Here is a 15,775-nt window from a genome sequence, read left to right as displayed (position 1 = left end):
AGAGGGAGCATGTGTCCACAGCACACGGGGCCCAGCAGTGCAGCCTGTGGTAGGTGGGACCCCGGCAGCTGCGTGGTGACACCTTGTTGGCATCCCTGCAGCTCCTAGGATTATTGCAGGTGTTTGCCATCATTTCTGGCTCCACATAGAACTCGGCAGTGCCTACTGCACTGCCTGCGAGAGCCATTCTGCACTGTGAGGCTCCTCACGCTGCCTGAAGACAGCTGTGAACTGCTTTTCCCGGCTCACTTTGGTTCCTAAGAGGAGTATCTAGTTAGAACCAAACAAAGGAGAAGGAGAGGGAGAGAGTCACCTTGTTAAAACAGCATCTCAGCCACCACTTGTGCCAAGGCCCTGTCCATCTGCTCCTGGGTCAGCTGGAAGCACCTGTGGGCGAGCTGCTGTTGTCGCGCATCCTCGCTCACCATCAGCTCCCCGTAGAGGTAGACACCCATGCCCTGTGGCGGGGAGAGCATAAGAGAAAGGGTCCTGTGAATGTGCGCCCATGGGCATGCACGGGCCTGCTCGTTTCACAGGAACTTGCTGATCTCAGAATGACAGAGGCCCAAGTGAAGGGGCAGTTGTTGAGTAGCTACAGCTACTTCTGGAACCCCTGCCACACCTGAGGACTTCTCCGCTCTCAATAGTATCACTGGGTTCTGATGATGTAAGGGTGTTCCTGCAGGATTGACCCCACCCACAGTGACCACAATGCTCCTCTCGGAGAGGAATCCCTGGCAGAGCTGGTGGAGTTAATTCATGAAGCACATAACCTACAAAGGGACGTGGAGCCCATGTCACGCTGCAGACACAGGTACAAACGCCTGGTGCTCTTACTTCCCACCACCACGGAACACACTGCTTTTCTGTTTCAAAAACAAGGCTGCCCTCACGCACATCTGCATTCTTCCCACATTTCCAACACAGCCAATTACATTCCAGGAAAGCAATGGGCCCCTCTGGTTCTGCCCACTCTCTTGTTCCAAGCTTAGTTCTGCCGCAGATGAGGTTGTGCTAAAGCAAATGAGAGGGAGGATCTCAAAGATGGGACAAGCTAAAACACTAGGTAATCAGGGGTTCAGAATTCTTCCCTGAGGCAGCTGGGAAATGCATTCTGGTCATCAGAATAGACCCTAAGGACACAGTGGCTGTTACACTTTGTCCTTCGAAGGCTACCCTTATCCCCCGCCCCTCTGTTTTTTCAAACACCTCTTGCTTCACTGTGCAAATGTGACATTTCTGCTGGTACAAAGTCATGCACTTTTCTTTGTGGGAATAATGCGCCCTCACTAGTTGGCTGCCCCCGGTCTCAGAAGCCTATCAAAAGTCCTTTTGTCTGTCCTGGCCTCACTCCTACCCTCTCTCCCACCCCACTGAGAACTGAGAAGTGGCTCGGTCCTTTAGCCATAAAGCCCGCCAGCCCTGGTCCTGTTACAGGAAGGAGATGAAGGCTGACTTCCAGCAGCAGAGAGAACCAATGGCTCACCAAAGACACGCACCCAGTGGGAGCAAGAGTGACTCACTGGCACACAGGGGAGCCACAGATCAGGAGCCAAGTGGACACCCCATTTGGTGGTATGTGCAGATGCCTCAATTCTGTGACTGCTCAACTCACAAACACCCCAAGTACACAAACACACACACACACACTCTTCTCCCCTGTGGACCCATGTCTATCCCACACACGGGCTGTACAGTAGAGCTGCAATAGCACTGATGCCAGCCACAGCCAGAACCTGAAAGGGCCCGGAGCCGCAGATGTAGGTCCACCCACCGGGCCGCCCACTAGGTGATGGGGCTCACCTGGTCCTCCTGCAGGAAGCGCTCCACCTGACCATATGCTCTCGTGTACTTGTGCTTGACAATGAGCTCACACCACCGATGGCGAACCTTAAGAGATGAGGGAGAAAAATCCAGTGAGCAACAAGCTAGCAGTTACAGGCTTTCACGATAAAGAGTCTTCTGTGCATTATATCAAGTTACTCTCTGGAGTATGTCGACCTAGGTACCACCACCACAGCCAGCCTCAGATGTCTCTTAGATTCATTTGTTTTTTAAAGATAGGAAGCACAATCCTATTTAGGAGGATTTGGTGCTGCAGGATAAGCACTGGACCACAAGGTCAGCAGTTCCAAACCCACCAGTCGTTCCTTGGAAACCCTATACAGGGTTGATATGAGTTGGAACTGACTCGACGGCACCTAACCACAACTTGGCTATTTTAAAGGAGAAGAGGGCATGCTTCTGTGAGGTGCACCTCACTATCTTAACACCAGATTTTTTTTAAAATTACCTTTAAAAAATTAATGATGTAAGACAGCAGATAAATGCAAAACATAATTGGAAAATGAAGTGCAAATCCCCAAGCATGCTGTTCGTTCTCCATTGTGAGGTTTTCCTCTAACACAAGGGTTGTTGTTGTTATTAAGTGCCGTCGGGTCAGTTCTGACCCATATGACCACATATAGGTTTCTGGGGAGCAGCTAGTGAACTTGAACTGCCAGCTTTGCAGTTCAAACAGACATTGTAGTCCAGCACATTATTCCACAGCACCATACCAGGACTCCAAACCTTTTTTCTGCAACACTTATAAATTTGTGGGCCATACCAAATTATCAACTATATCTGGTCAAACCTTTCATTAACTCGGCTCTAATGTGACAGGAAGGAGCTCTGGAAGCGTAGTGGTTACGAGTCAGGCTAACCTCAGGGTTAGTAGCTCAAAACTACCGGCTGTTCTGCAGGAGAAAGATGAGGCTTTCTGGGCCTGTAAAGATTTACAGCCTCGGAAACCCTATAAAGGGTTGCTAACAGTCAGAACTGACTCCATGGCACATAACAACAATAATGTGATGGCTGGAACTGTGATTGCCTTGGCAGGGCCCGTGGGCCGGACTTCTCCCATCCCTGCTTTAAAACCGCAACCACTTGTTTTCTATAGTAAGAGATTTGGAGTGACGCTTAGCTGCTAACTGGGAGTTTGGAGGTTCGCATCTCCTCAGAGACACCTTGGACGAAAGACCTAGTCATCTACAGCCACTGAAAACTGTAGTTGTCAGTGCCAGATGACAACCAATTTGATTAAATGCTACTGGTCCTAATACTAAACAGAACATTCCTGACACGTGCCCTTTCATTGCCACCAAGTTTTGGGGTTTCTAACAAGGGGAAAGCAAAGAGAACACAAATCACCTCTACACCAGTATCCCTGAACTCACTGGCAGGCATGTGAGTGTGTGTGCACATATGTGCATTGTTGCTGGTTAAGTGCTGCTGAGTTGGTTCTGACTCATAGCCACCCTGTGTAGAAGGTTTCTGAAGCTTTTTAAATCTTTGCGTGAGCAGATCACCTCACCTTTGTCCTGTGGTGTGGCTGGTGGGCTTGAATCTCCAAGTTTGTGGTTCCCAGTCCTGTGTTTACCCTACAGAATTACCACACTCCCTCAATTGTTGTTGTTAAGTGCTGTCGAGTCGGTTCCGACTCAAAATGACTGTGAATAGGGTTTCTAAGAAGCAGCTAGTATGTTTCAACCACCGATCTTGTGGTTCAAACTGACCTCCTGGTCCAGTGTTTATCCTACAGCACTATACTATGTGTGCATGTTGTTGTTGTTGTTACGTGCTGTGGAGTCAGTTCCAACTCACAGCGACCCTGTACAGGGTTTCTGAGGCTGTAAATGTTTACGGGAGCAGAAAGCCTCATCTTTCTCCCGTGGAACAGCTGGTAGTTTCGAACTGCTGATCTTGTGGTTCGCAGCTCGATTCATAACCACTATGCTACCAGAGCTCCTTGCTACGTGTGCATAGTACATTTAAATACAGAAACTATTTTTTGAATGCTTTTTTTTTTCCAGATCCTTTTACTAAGGGTTTACCAAGCAGAAATTTGCCAAGAAAACCCTCCAAATTGATCTGATAACAGCATGGGCTGCTCTTGGATGATGGAGTGGAAAGCTCGGGGGGTGGTGGTAGGGACCCGTTCTGGGGGCCCGGGATACAGGGGGATCTGCAGACAGCTGTTGGTTCTGCCAAGGAACTTCCTGGATGGGCTTCTCAGAATTCAGCCCTGTGCATTTCCCACTAAATCCACATCCTCATTGCAGCCCACAAGCAGCCTGCCATTGTATTCTCCACTAGTGGTGTAGTGGATTCATATGATAAGCACTGAGCTGCAAATACAAGGTCTGTGGTTTGAACCCACCAACTGCTCCACGGGAGAAAGATGAAGTTTTCTGCTCCTGCGAAGATTTAAACCTTGGAAGCCCTATACAAGGTTGCTATGAGTCAGAACTCAATGGCACTGAACAAGTGATGGTGTGGGTAAGCACTAGACTGATAACTGCAAGTTCAAACTCACCAGCCACTTCTCGGAAATCCTACATACAAAGTCGTTAGGAGTTGGAACTGACACGATGGCAATGAACAACTAGTTCAACATCAGCTACAACTGGATGCAAACTTAAAAAGAGTCTCCTGACATAAGAGCTTGCCTGGGAGGAGGCTTTATAGCAATCAATTTGTGTTAACCATGAAAGTGTAAGCAGTTTCAACATTTGGGCCAGAACCTTCTAAATTACAGTTACTGGATCTGTCCTTTAATCTCCTATAAATAGATTCGTACACAATTGGGAATGAAGGGAGAACTAACTACTCTGGAAAGAGTCTCTGCCCTGCGCCCATGCCTGAGACCAGGTTCCCCTCTGCTCCGCCCTGGGCGGGAGGCAGAAAAAGACTCTAAACTTGTGTGATGGAGTCTCAGACCCACATCAGAGACTCTACGGCCTCAGGCCATGTGATAGCTGGTTATAACTGTCCTTCCACAAAAGGATTCTTTTCTATATGGCCAACAGAAATGAACACAAGTGGGAAGAGCAGCCCCCCAAATACCTTAAGCCGTAAGGACACATGGGCAGAACTCAGAGAAGCCAGTTCGGTGTGAGGTCTGGCAGTCACATTGGGAACAGTGTCCAGAAGCCAAGTGCCCTGGGCAGTCTCCGGCCTGCTGCTTTTCCTTGCCTCCAGCATCAGCAGACACACTTGTGTGTGGGCCTCATGGAAACGGACAGCAGACAAGTCTTCTGCTCCCCCACCCCCCAAATCCACTCTGTGAGCCAGGTTGGGAGAGCTGGGTAGCCCCACACCTTGTGTGCGAACATGGTCAATGCTGAGGTGGTCCAACAGCTTATACTGTGTGCCTGATGGAACCACATTGTGACAGTGCTGGTTGTCACTTACAACTTGGGAAATTTTAACTTTTCAATCTGATTTTGAAAACAGAGGGTTCGTCCTCTTCTTCTCTCTTCTTTTTGTGCTTCCCTTCATCTTACACACACAAAAACACATCAGAAACTAAGGCCTATTCCCTGGACAAGGGTCCATGAAACAGCCCAGGGAAAGAGGCTTTTTCACAACAAATATGAGCTCAGTATTTCCACTTCTCTTACTGTTAAAAATAGTTGATTGTGGTGATCAATAAAAGCAGGAGTCTCCTGACCCCTGGAAGCTAACATGGCATTCAGGAAGTGTAGAACCCCACCCCTGAGGCTAGCGGGACAAACAAGCCTTTTCATCATGAGGAGCTACAAGAGTTCCAATATTCCAACGACAGGATGTTTAAAACACATCACAGAGATGACTGTGAGGCCGAGAGAGCTTACCAGATACTTCTGGTTTCACTTCTCAGTGTCTCTCAGAGACAAAGGTAACCCTTATTTCGCCCCTCAAATGCTCAAGAACATATAATTTGTGCTTGTAACCACATGGATCTTCCTGAAAAGCCAGCAGCACAGAGCCATTCTTCTCACCTCTCCCAGCAGTATTTCCAAAGGGGACACTGATGGAATATCCTTCCTCTAGATCTTTGAGAAATCTTTACAGTCCTTGAAAGAGGCCCTAACACACTGCATTGGGTTCCTTCCTAATTTACAAAGCCAGGAAAGTGGAACTGTACTTGCCGGTAGCTGGGCCACAAAGGACTCAGAAGCAGGTCTACTGTGAGGAAGATCCCACTCTCCTTATTTGCTTTTGTTTACTTATTGATGAATGAGCTCTCTACAGGGTGCAGATGGTTAATGTGCTTGGCTGCTAACCAGAAGGTTGGAGGTTTGAGTCCACCCAGAGGCACCTCAAAGGAAACCCTGGCAATCCACTTCCAAAAAATCAGCCCTTGAAAACCCACGGGGCACAGCTGTACTCTGACACACACAGGGCCACCATGAGTTGGAGTCAACTTAAAGTCCTGGTGTGGTGCTGTGGGAACCACAAGATCAGCGATTCACACTCACCCGCCGCTCCTCGGAAACCCTACACAGCGATGCTATGAGTCAGAACAGACTTGACGGCACTTACCAACAACAACAACAACTAAGTCTTTTGTGGAGTCCTGGTGTGGTGCTGTAGGATAAGCAATACTAGGTTGTGCTGGACTGCAACGTCAGTTTGAACCACAAGGATGGTGGTTCAAATCCACCAGCCTCTCCTTGGAAACCCTATACGGGGTGGAAAAGTCCTTTTTAACTGCTGTGGTCTGATTAAAAATGGGGGTGCTGCACACCAGATGCCAGAACCTGGAATCCCCTAGCTCCTAGGGTATCTCCTCTCCCAACGCCACCCCAGCATTCTGTCCACAGGATTACTGGTGGAGCCCCTCAGCCTGAATCTTCTGGGCTCTTCACAACATGCTGGAGTGGGGGTAGGGAGATTCTCAAGCCTTGACAAATTCTAAGTCAGTCCTTTCTCACAGGAGTCTAGGGGATTGCTGATGGCTGGCCGCAGCACTGACTTAGAGCACAGGTGGACTCACTTTTTGTATTAGCTACTCAGCATGTGACTCATCTTTCCTACTTCCCACCACAGGCGCAGCCACACTTGACCTTAGGCCTCCCTCCCATCTCCTCCCAGGGCTGGGGATACCTCTTCCAGGGGACCAGACCAGCTCAGACCTTGGTCTAGCCTGGACCCAGACAGAAGGATCACATCTTAGACTTTTAAACTGGGCAGCATGTAGCACGTGGCACCTGCCAGGATGGTGCTGGGGGCTCAATTCCCAGGAGAGACTAGATAAGGACTAACCAGGTTCAGACTGGAGAAAACCATAACAGCTTCACTTCTGTCCCAACCAAACGAAGGTTGATGCCAATTACACATGAAAACACCATCACAAATCTACTCTGCTGAGAAACACTTCCCATCTTTCTACCCCAGAATTCTTTTTCTAGCTTAAAACACAATATAGTATTTTAAAAGCCTTCTTCCCATCCCGTCCCCATAGGCTTTGAGATCAGAGTATTTTACACATAGAAACAATCTACACCCTTTCCCACTCATTTAACTCAAATAACAGCATGGCTTGCATTCATCTGTACCCAAATAAAAAAAAAAATTTTTTTAATGTAATGGAAGAATTTTACGATTCTTTAAGCACACAAAGCGGTTGGTTCCTTGTTCTCTGTATTAATAGCTGTACCATGAGTTACACCCCTGCTGAGGTATGTGTGTCATGCCAGGTATATGAGAGCGCCTGTGAGTACTCTTCAGGGTGGACGTCTGGGTCAGGAAGAGGTGTACCTCCACTGTGACCGCTCTCACCACACTGCCTTCCATGAGGCTGCAGTGGTCCTATTCCCACTGCCCACAGGTTACCACCCATACATGAACAGTGGCATCCAAGAAGCCAGTCTGTTTTCGATGAAGTCTGAGGAAGGGACAATTTGCACAGGCGTCCATGGCCGGCTTTCCCCAGGGGCCAGTGGCTAGATGTGGCTAGTGAGCAGGTGAAGGAAGACGCCCCCTGGGGCAGTTTAAAGCTCACACAGGAGGCTGTGTGCTTGGCCACATGGATAAACTCTTTTCCAGGAACTGTTCTACCGGATTATTGGCTTTTTCTAGTTAATTTGTTGACTGTTGTTTTTGAATACTAGGGAAATTAGCCCTCATTCTTTGATTACATTGCAAATATTTCCCTCAGCCTGTTAAACTGTCTTTTTAACTCTGCTCATGGCACCTTGGCTATGCAAACATTTTTGAATTTTGTGAACCTGAATTTAGTGTCTTTTCCTTCCTTATATGGCTTCTTGATTTGTTTAATATCCTATTGTTGTTGTTGTTGTTGTTAAGTGCCTTCGAGTCGGTTCCGACCCATAGCGACCCCGTACAAGGTTTCCGAGGGTATAAATCCTTACGGGAGTAGAAAGCCTCATCTTTCTCCCGTGGAGCAGCTGGTAGTTTCGAACCGCTGACCTTAAGGTTCACAGCCCGATTCGTAACCACTATGGGCGCATACATATGTCAAAGCTGATCAAGCTGTACACTGAATAGTCAGTCACAACTTATGGAACTTCAATTATGTCTCAGTAGAGTTGAAAAATGTAATGAATTTTTAAACGGTGACTAAAGTGAAAAGAGAAGAAAAGACTCTGAACTCATACTGTTGTTGTTAAGTACCATGGAAAGCCCCAGATATCCGTGACATGCACGCCTGGTCTTTCAATGTATTGTAGAGTACGGGTGCTACTCCCACATGGAAGGCTTCAGTTTCTGATCCTGGCGTGGTGCAGTAGGATCAGCACTGGACTGCTAACCACAAGGTCGGCAGTTCAAACCCAACAGCCATTCTTGGAAACCCTATACAGGGTCGCTATGAGTCTGAAACAACTCAACAACATTTTATAAAAACATCTTCATTCAGCACAACACACTCTGATATTCTCTCTTTTAAAATGATGGTTGGTAACTTAATAGGTCCTTGGGTGGTTTTGCTCTCAGTTAGCAACCAAGAGGTTGGCAGTTAGGACCCACCCAGCAGCTACACAGAAGAAAGGACAGGTGGGCCATTTGTGTAAGCTCACAGCCACGGGAGCACAGTTCTACTTTGACATACACAGGGGTTATCATGAGTTGGAGTCAACTCACCAGCAAGGGGTTGGTTTGGTGACCCACTGATTCCTGACCCGTGATTTCAAAAACTGCAAGCTCAATCTTGGAGCCAGATGTGTGTCCCCATGCCCAGTTCCCACCTTGTCAGATATGGGCAGAGCAGCTATTGTGAGAACCAAATAGTGGACACCTCCCATGGCAAGCACTTTGTATCTTAGTGGTAGTAGTGCTCCTAGCGTTCTCTACTTCAAGAGTTCCATAATTTGCTGATTTGATTCAAAATCTGGAAATCTCTGCTAGGAACTAAAATGAGAAAGCAAAGTGCTTTTCCAGAGGAGGATGACTGGGCTGTGAGGAATAGCCGCCTGTGGAAGGACAGAGGCTGAGCACCAGGGCCGATGTCACAAGACCCTGCATTCGGGGCATCAGCACAAGAGGTCATACCACGATGCCCCCAGAGTTCTGTGTGCTGGCCAGCATCTTACCATGTAGGTGTTTTACAATTCTCAGTGCTCCTTTACAGATACGGTCTCAAGTTCCTTGTTTTATTTCAAATTTAGTGTCTTTTCCAGTTACTCCAAAAAAACAAAAATTACTATATAAAAATGTTCCCCACTGCCTAATTATGGGCGAGTGCCAAGGTTCCATATGATAAGCACTGGAATGCAAACCACAAGGTTGGTGGTTAGAACCCAGCAGCCACTCTAGGGCAGAAAGATGAAGCTTTCTGCTCCCACAATGATGGACAACCTTAGAAACCCTATACAAGAACGCTTTGAGTCAGACCTGACTCAACAGCATTTAACAACCCCCTATTTATTAGTGTACACACTTAATTTTCCAAAGTGATTTTCAAACTTTTCTTAAACATGATTTTTAGCTTTTAATAAATATGTTACCTTGAACACCAGTATGTAAAACGATTAAAAAGAATGTATGTTCTCCTCAAGCAGTCTTCACTGTCGTAGAAAATACTTAAACAATAAGACTCCTCTGTGGGACCCTGGGTTCCCTGGAGTGGAGTTTGAAAAGCCATGTCTTACAGAAATGACTAAACCTGTAAGATAAGTGGAATCTCAGAGGTTGAGTAGGCACTGCTTTAGACATCAGACCACTACATCAGCTCTGATAGCACAGCCAATACCACCCTGTTTGTTTGTGATGGTCAGCATGTGTAGTCACAGCCAATGACCAGAGTGGGCACCTTGTTACTGTAACAGTTTGAACCTCCTCCCCCACAGCAATGTTGTCTACAGGGTTTAGTTTAGTACATACTCACAAGCAAACTTATAAAAGGTGTCTGTGGTGCCCTTAGATAGCTGCTTCCCTTGCTTTATTTGTGAACATTTAGAGATCATATGCTATCTCTTGAAATGGTTGAACATCGAACATTTCCTTTTGGTACAGTGACTCTGTATAGTCCTTCCATCTTCTCTTGATGCTTTCTGCATCATTCAATAATTTGCCCAGAGAATCTTTCAATAACGAAAAGTCAAGGCTTGAATCTTTTCTTCAGTTCCCCCAGCTTGAGAAATGCGGAGCGTGTTCTTCCCTTCTGGTTTTGTGATTCAAGATCTTTGCACATTTTGTTGTATATTTGACTTTGTCTTCTCAAGCTGACCTTTGAAATTTTCTGTTCAGCTCTTGTACCTACTCATTTCTTCCATTTGCTTTAGTAGCTCTATGCTGTAGAGTAAGTTTCAGTGTCTCGTCTGACATCCATTTGATCTTTTCCTACTTTCTTGTCTTCTTAACGACTTTTTGCTTTCTTCCTGTGTGATGTTCTTGATGTCATCCTACAACTCTTCTGGTCTTTTATCTTTAGTGTTTAATATATCAAATCTGTTTTTCAGACAATCTCTAAATTCAGGTGAGATATATTCAAGGTCATATTTTGGCTCTCATGGACTTGTTTTCATTTTCTTCAGCTTCAGTTTGAATTTGCATATAAGTAATTGATGATCTGTTCCACAATCTGCCCCTGGGGCTGATAATATGGAGCTTTTCTACTGTCCCTTCCCACAGATGTAGTCAATTTGATTTCTGTGTATTTCATCTGGTGAGGTCCATGTATATAATCATCTCTTATGCTAGCTAAAGAAAGCATTTTAAATGAACAAATCATTGGTTCTGCAGAATTCTATCATGTGATCTCCAGCATCATTTCTATCACCAAGGCTGTATTTTCCAACTAATGATCCTTCCTCTTTGTTTCCAACCTTTGCATTCATATGATCAAGAGTCAATGATACAGAAGTCCAACGTGCATTGAAGGAATGGCAAAGAACATAGCACCAGGAATTGATGGACTAAAAAATAATCTTTCAAGACAGTGAGGAGGCACTGGAGGCACTCACTCATCTATGCCAAGAAATTTAGAAGACAACTATCTGGCCAACTGATTGGAATAGATCCATCCGTATTTGTTTCCATTTCAAAGAGAAGTGACCAATGGAATGCAGAAATCATCCTACAGTATCTTTGATATCCCATGCAAGTAAAGTTTTACTAAAGGTAATACAGAAACAGCTGCAAGCATACATTGACAGGAAACTTCCAGAGGTTCAAGCCGGATTCAGAACAGGACATGGAATGAGGGGTATCATTACTGATGTCTGATGGTTCTTGGCTGAAAGCAGAGAATACCAGAAAGAGGTTTACCTGTGCTTTATTAACTATGCAAAGGCTTTTAATTGTGTGGGTCATGACAAGCTATGGACAACATTGTGAAGTATGAGTATTCCTGGACACTTAATTGTGCCATGAAGAAACTGTACATGGACCAAGAGGCAGTTGTTTTAACAGAACACGGGAACACTGAGTGGTTTAAAATTAAGAAAGGTGTGCAACAGAGTTGTATTCTTTCACCATACTTACTCAACCAGTATGCTGAGCAAATAATCCAAGAAGCTGGGTTACATGAAGAAAAACGTGGCATCAAGATTGGAGAAAGACTTATTAACAACTTGTGATATGCAGATGATACAACCTTGCTTGCTGAAACTGAAGAGGACTTAAAATACTTATTGATGAAGATCAAAGAGCACAGCCTTCAGTATGGATTTCATCTCAATGTACAGAAAACAAAAATCCTCACCAATGGATCAATAAACAACACTCTTATCAATGGAGAAAAGACTGAAGTTGTCAAGAGCTTCATTCTTCTTGGATCAACCATCAATACTCATGGAAGCAGCAGTCAAGAAATCAAATGATATATTTATTGCATTAGGCAAATCTGCAGCACAAGATCTTTTTCAAATGCTGAAGAGCAAAGATGTCAGTTTGAGGACTAAGGTGTGCCTGGCCCAAGCCAGGGTATTTTCAATAACCTCATATGCATGCAAAAGCTGGACAGTGAATAAGGAAGACTGTAGAAGAATTGATGCTTTTGAGTTATGGTGCTGGAGGAGAATATTGCAAGTGCCATGACTGCCAAAACAACTAACAGATCTGTGTTGGAAGACGTGCAGCCAGAATGCTCCTTGGAGGCCAGGATGGCCAAACTTTGTCTCTCATACTTCAGACATATTGTCAGGAGGGACCAGTCACTGGAGAAGGGTATCATGTTTGGTAAGGTGGAGGGTCAGAGAAAAAGAGGAAGACCCCCAGATGGATTGGCAAAGTGGCGAGATGGATTGGCAAAGTGGCAGCATCAAGTTGCTCAAGTGTGGCAACAATTGTGAGGTTGGCGCAGGACCGGGAAGTGTTAGGTTCTGTTGTGCACAGAGTCGCTATGAGTCAGTACCAACTCGATGTCACCTAACAATAACAACAGATCATACATAGAGGATCCAAACAAAGGAGTCCATGAACATGAAATTTTAGCCCTTCAGGCCAAACTCACTTCTAATATATATATAGAAAACCCACTTCTAATATGTATATATAAAACCCACCGCTGGCAAATTGATTCAGACGCATGTGCCGTGGAGTCGGTTCCGACTCATAGTGACAGGGTTTCTTCCAAGGCTGTACATCTTTACAGGAGTAGAAAGCCTCATCTTTCTTCTGCGGAACAGCTGGTGGTTTCAAACTGCTGACCTTGAGGTTCGAAGCCCGATTCGTATCCACTACGCTACCAGAGCTCTTTAACAACCTCACAGGACAGATTAATTTCTTCATGGAACAGACTGACCATCTGTCTCTCACAGAGCAGCTGATAGTTTCAAACCACTGACTTTTTGAATGTGGTTAGGTGCCATCCTCAGCGAGGATCAGTATGGAAATATTTTATTTTCCGTTTCTCCACTTGCCACTGTTGGGTTGAACAACTCAATGTAATCCATACACTTTCATTTTAAAACTATGGAGTATTCAAAGGAGGCCTGGTAGATTACAAATTGGGCAGTTCAAATCCACCAACTGCCGCATGCGAGAAAGATGAGGCTTTCTGCTCCCGTAAAGATCAGCAGCCTTGGAAACCCTAGAACCGACTCCACAGCACACAACAGCAGCACAGAGTATTCCGGGAATCTCCTGGTGGTGCACATAGTTAATGTGCTTGGCAGCTAAGGAGAAAGATGGTGAGTCCAATCCTTCTAGAGTCGTGGAAGAAAGACCTGGCACTCTACTTTCAAAAACACAGCTACTAAAAGTTGTATGGAGGAGCACAGTTTCAGCTCTGACACACATGGGGCTGCATATGCTGGAATTAAATTGATGGCAACTGGTTTTACAAAACCTTCCCTTCTGTTAGTTAAGTATATGATGTTGTTGTTAAGCGACATCGACTCGGTTCCATCTCACAGTGACCCTTATAGGGTTCCCGAGGAGCAGCTGGTGAGGTTAAATGGCCAACCTTGCAGTTCAAAGTACACTGTAGCTCAATTAGTCTTTCAATCTTCCAACGACACCAAGAAATCTGAAGTATGTCCCAGGAACTTTATCCTTTTACAAGGAAGCCCAGTCAGGCTGTGCAGAGGGGGCTGACAGGGGATACCAAGATGGCATGGCTGACTTGCTGCAGCCAGAAGACCCTGACATAGCCACACCCTGAGCATACATCTTCATCATCCCCATCTGCCCAGCCAGTGGGTCTCAGTGCCTTTCCAGGGCACACTCCTCACCGACATCATCATGTCTGCTTCTTCACTTGTTTCATGTTTTTAAAGCCAAAGCAAAGTCAATGCTGCTGAGTCAATCCTAACTCATAACTCCTCCCTAGGGTTTCCGAGGATGTCATTCTTTACGGAATCATACTGCTGCATGGAGCAGCTGGTGGGTTCGAATTGCTGACATTTCCATTCGTGGCCCAATGCTTAACCCACTGCACCAGCACGGCTCCTTCTTTATGTTTTCACTGACTAAATTACAAAGCTTGGTGAAGAGTACAGGTCTTAGCCACCTTTAGGCCATCGACAGCCTGTGTCTCAGCCTGGCACATAGTATGGGCTTGACACAGTACATTTTTTGATGAAGCACCACTTCTGAAAGCCCTGAATGCTGTTCAGCTACTTTGAAATTATAATGCACAGTTGGAAAGCCATAAAATGCTCTGAAGAAAGCTACCCATCCTATTTATGGCAGGAAGCATTCCTCTTTCTTTTCAGTCCTTTTGATTTTGAGATTTACTGTTGAAGGGAGAAAATCTGCACAGGGAACATGATCTGGACAGCCCATTAAACCTCATTTGGAGTTCCATTTTATATCTGTAAACAAAAAGGCCAAGGCTCATGGCTTTTGTAAGTTAATAGGTCTAACATGGCAATAAACAATCCTGTTTCTTCAATTTGTGTCCTGGAATTAGATTTAACTTTGCTTTAAAGTGGGTTTGATGATGGTAAGGGAAGTTGTGGAGGCCCTACGAGGCAGACAGGAATCCAGAAGTTAAGTCAGAGTCCTGTTCCGGGGAAGCTCAGACAATGGGCAGAAGTACGGCTGCACAGCGGCTTTTCAACATTCATATTTCTTACACATCATTTTCTTTCTCCTTTACTGATTTCACTCCCAAAGGACTGCAATCTGAACGGTTTTTCTTCTTTCCTTCTAAACCAAAGCTAAGGGGAACAGGGAGCCCTGGTGGTACAACGGTTAAGCACTCGGCTGCTAATCAAAAGGTCTGTGGGAGAAACATATGGCAACCTGCTTCTGTGCAGATTGACAGTCTGGGGGACCTATGGGCGTTCCACTGTCCTATAAGGTAGCTATGAGTTGGAACCGGACTTCACAGCACAGAACCACCACCACCACTACTTTATTTGGACTTCATTTGCTGTCATAAAGCCAAACTAGTCAATCACTAGGAGTGTGTGGGGTGAAAGAACAAGTGAGGCACTGGAGGCCCTCAGCTCTTTTCCAGGGCTCTCACTGGCCTGGCTCAGGCCCATGTCTTGAGCTTTGTTACCTGTGACCACGTATAACCTGGTAGGGGACCATATACTTGCTGTGCACATGACACATGCTGGGGAGGGCCAGGTAAGACAACACATGTGAAGCTGTGTTAACAGCCTAGCTCACAAGTTCCCTCTTAAAGTTCTGACCTTTCTTCCCTTTCCTTGTCATTAGTACCATGAGATAAAATAGCACAGCTGTAGCTGATACTAATACTGTTAAAAGGCCACTAGCTCCAAAAAGTGGTGCTCAGGAGCCTAGGATGAGTCCACCATTCAATACAGCATAGTCTGTCTTCCAGCCCTACCATGACTGCTGGCAAGATGACTGCACATGCCCAGCGGGAATTCTCTAACCAGGAGATAACAGACACTCTGACCACTGTCTTTCTTTACAACATAACCCACGGCCTTAACTGAAGCAGGACTTTTACTGTGGACCCACAAAATGACCACAGAACGTGGGCATTTCACTAGAGGCAGACTTTCACAGCTTAGGAGGTGCGCTCTCCTGAAGGGTTTTGCTATAGGTTTAATTACTCTATCACTCTGTTGTATTATTGCAGATT

The 15,775-nt window shown here is 45.7% G+C and overlaps 1 protein-coding gene across 2 annotated transcripts in view; it reads right to left on the bottom strand.

Moving 5' to 3' along the window:
- Window positions 1-317: 317 nt before the first annotated feature.
- The window catches only part of LOC102830995 (chromosome unknown open reading frame, human C9orf3), a 541,746-nt gene continuing 526,288 nt past the window's right edge, over window positions 318-15,775 (bottom strand). For both annotated transcript variants that reach the window (XM_006867634.1, XM_006867635.1), the window contains 2 exons: window positions 1,804-1,890; window positions 318-458 (listed from right to left, as the gene is read on the bottom strand). In XM_006867634.1, coding sequence (XP_006867696.1) covers window positions 318-458; window positions 1,804-1,890 — 228 coding nt within the window. The remainder of the gene's footprint in view (window positions 459-1,803; window positions 1,891-15,775) is intronic.

Source organism: Chrysochloris asiatica, unplaced genomic scaffold (genome assembly GCF_000296735.1).
Source record: "Chrysochloris asiatica unplaced genomic scaffold, ChrAsi1.0 scaffold00107, whole genome shotgun sequence".
Taxonomy (NCBI): Eukaryota; Metazoa; Chordata; class Mammalia; order Afrosoricida; family Chrysochloridae; genus Chrysochloris; species Chrysochloris asiatica.
Note: the sequence above shows the minus strand (reverse complement) of the source record. Positions and strands in the feature narration are given on the sequence as shown.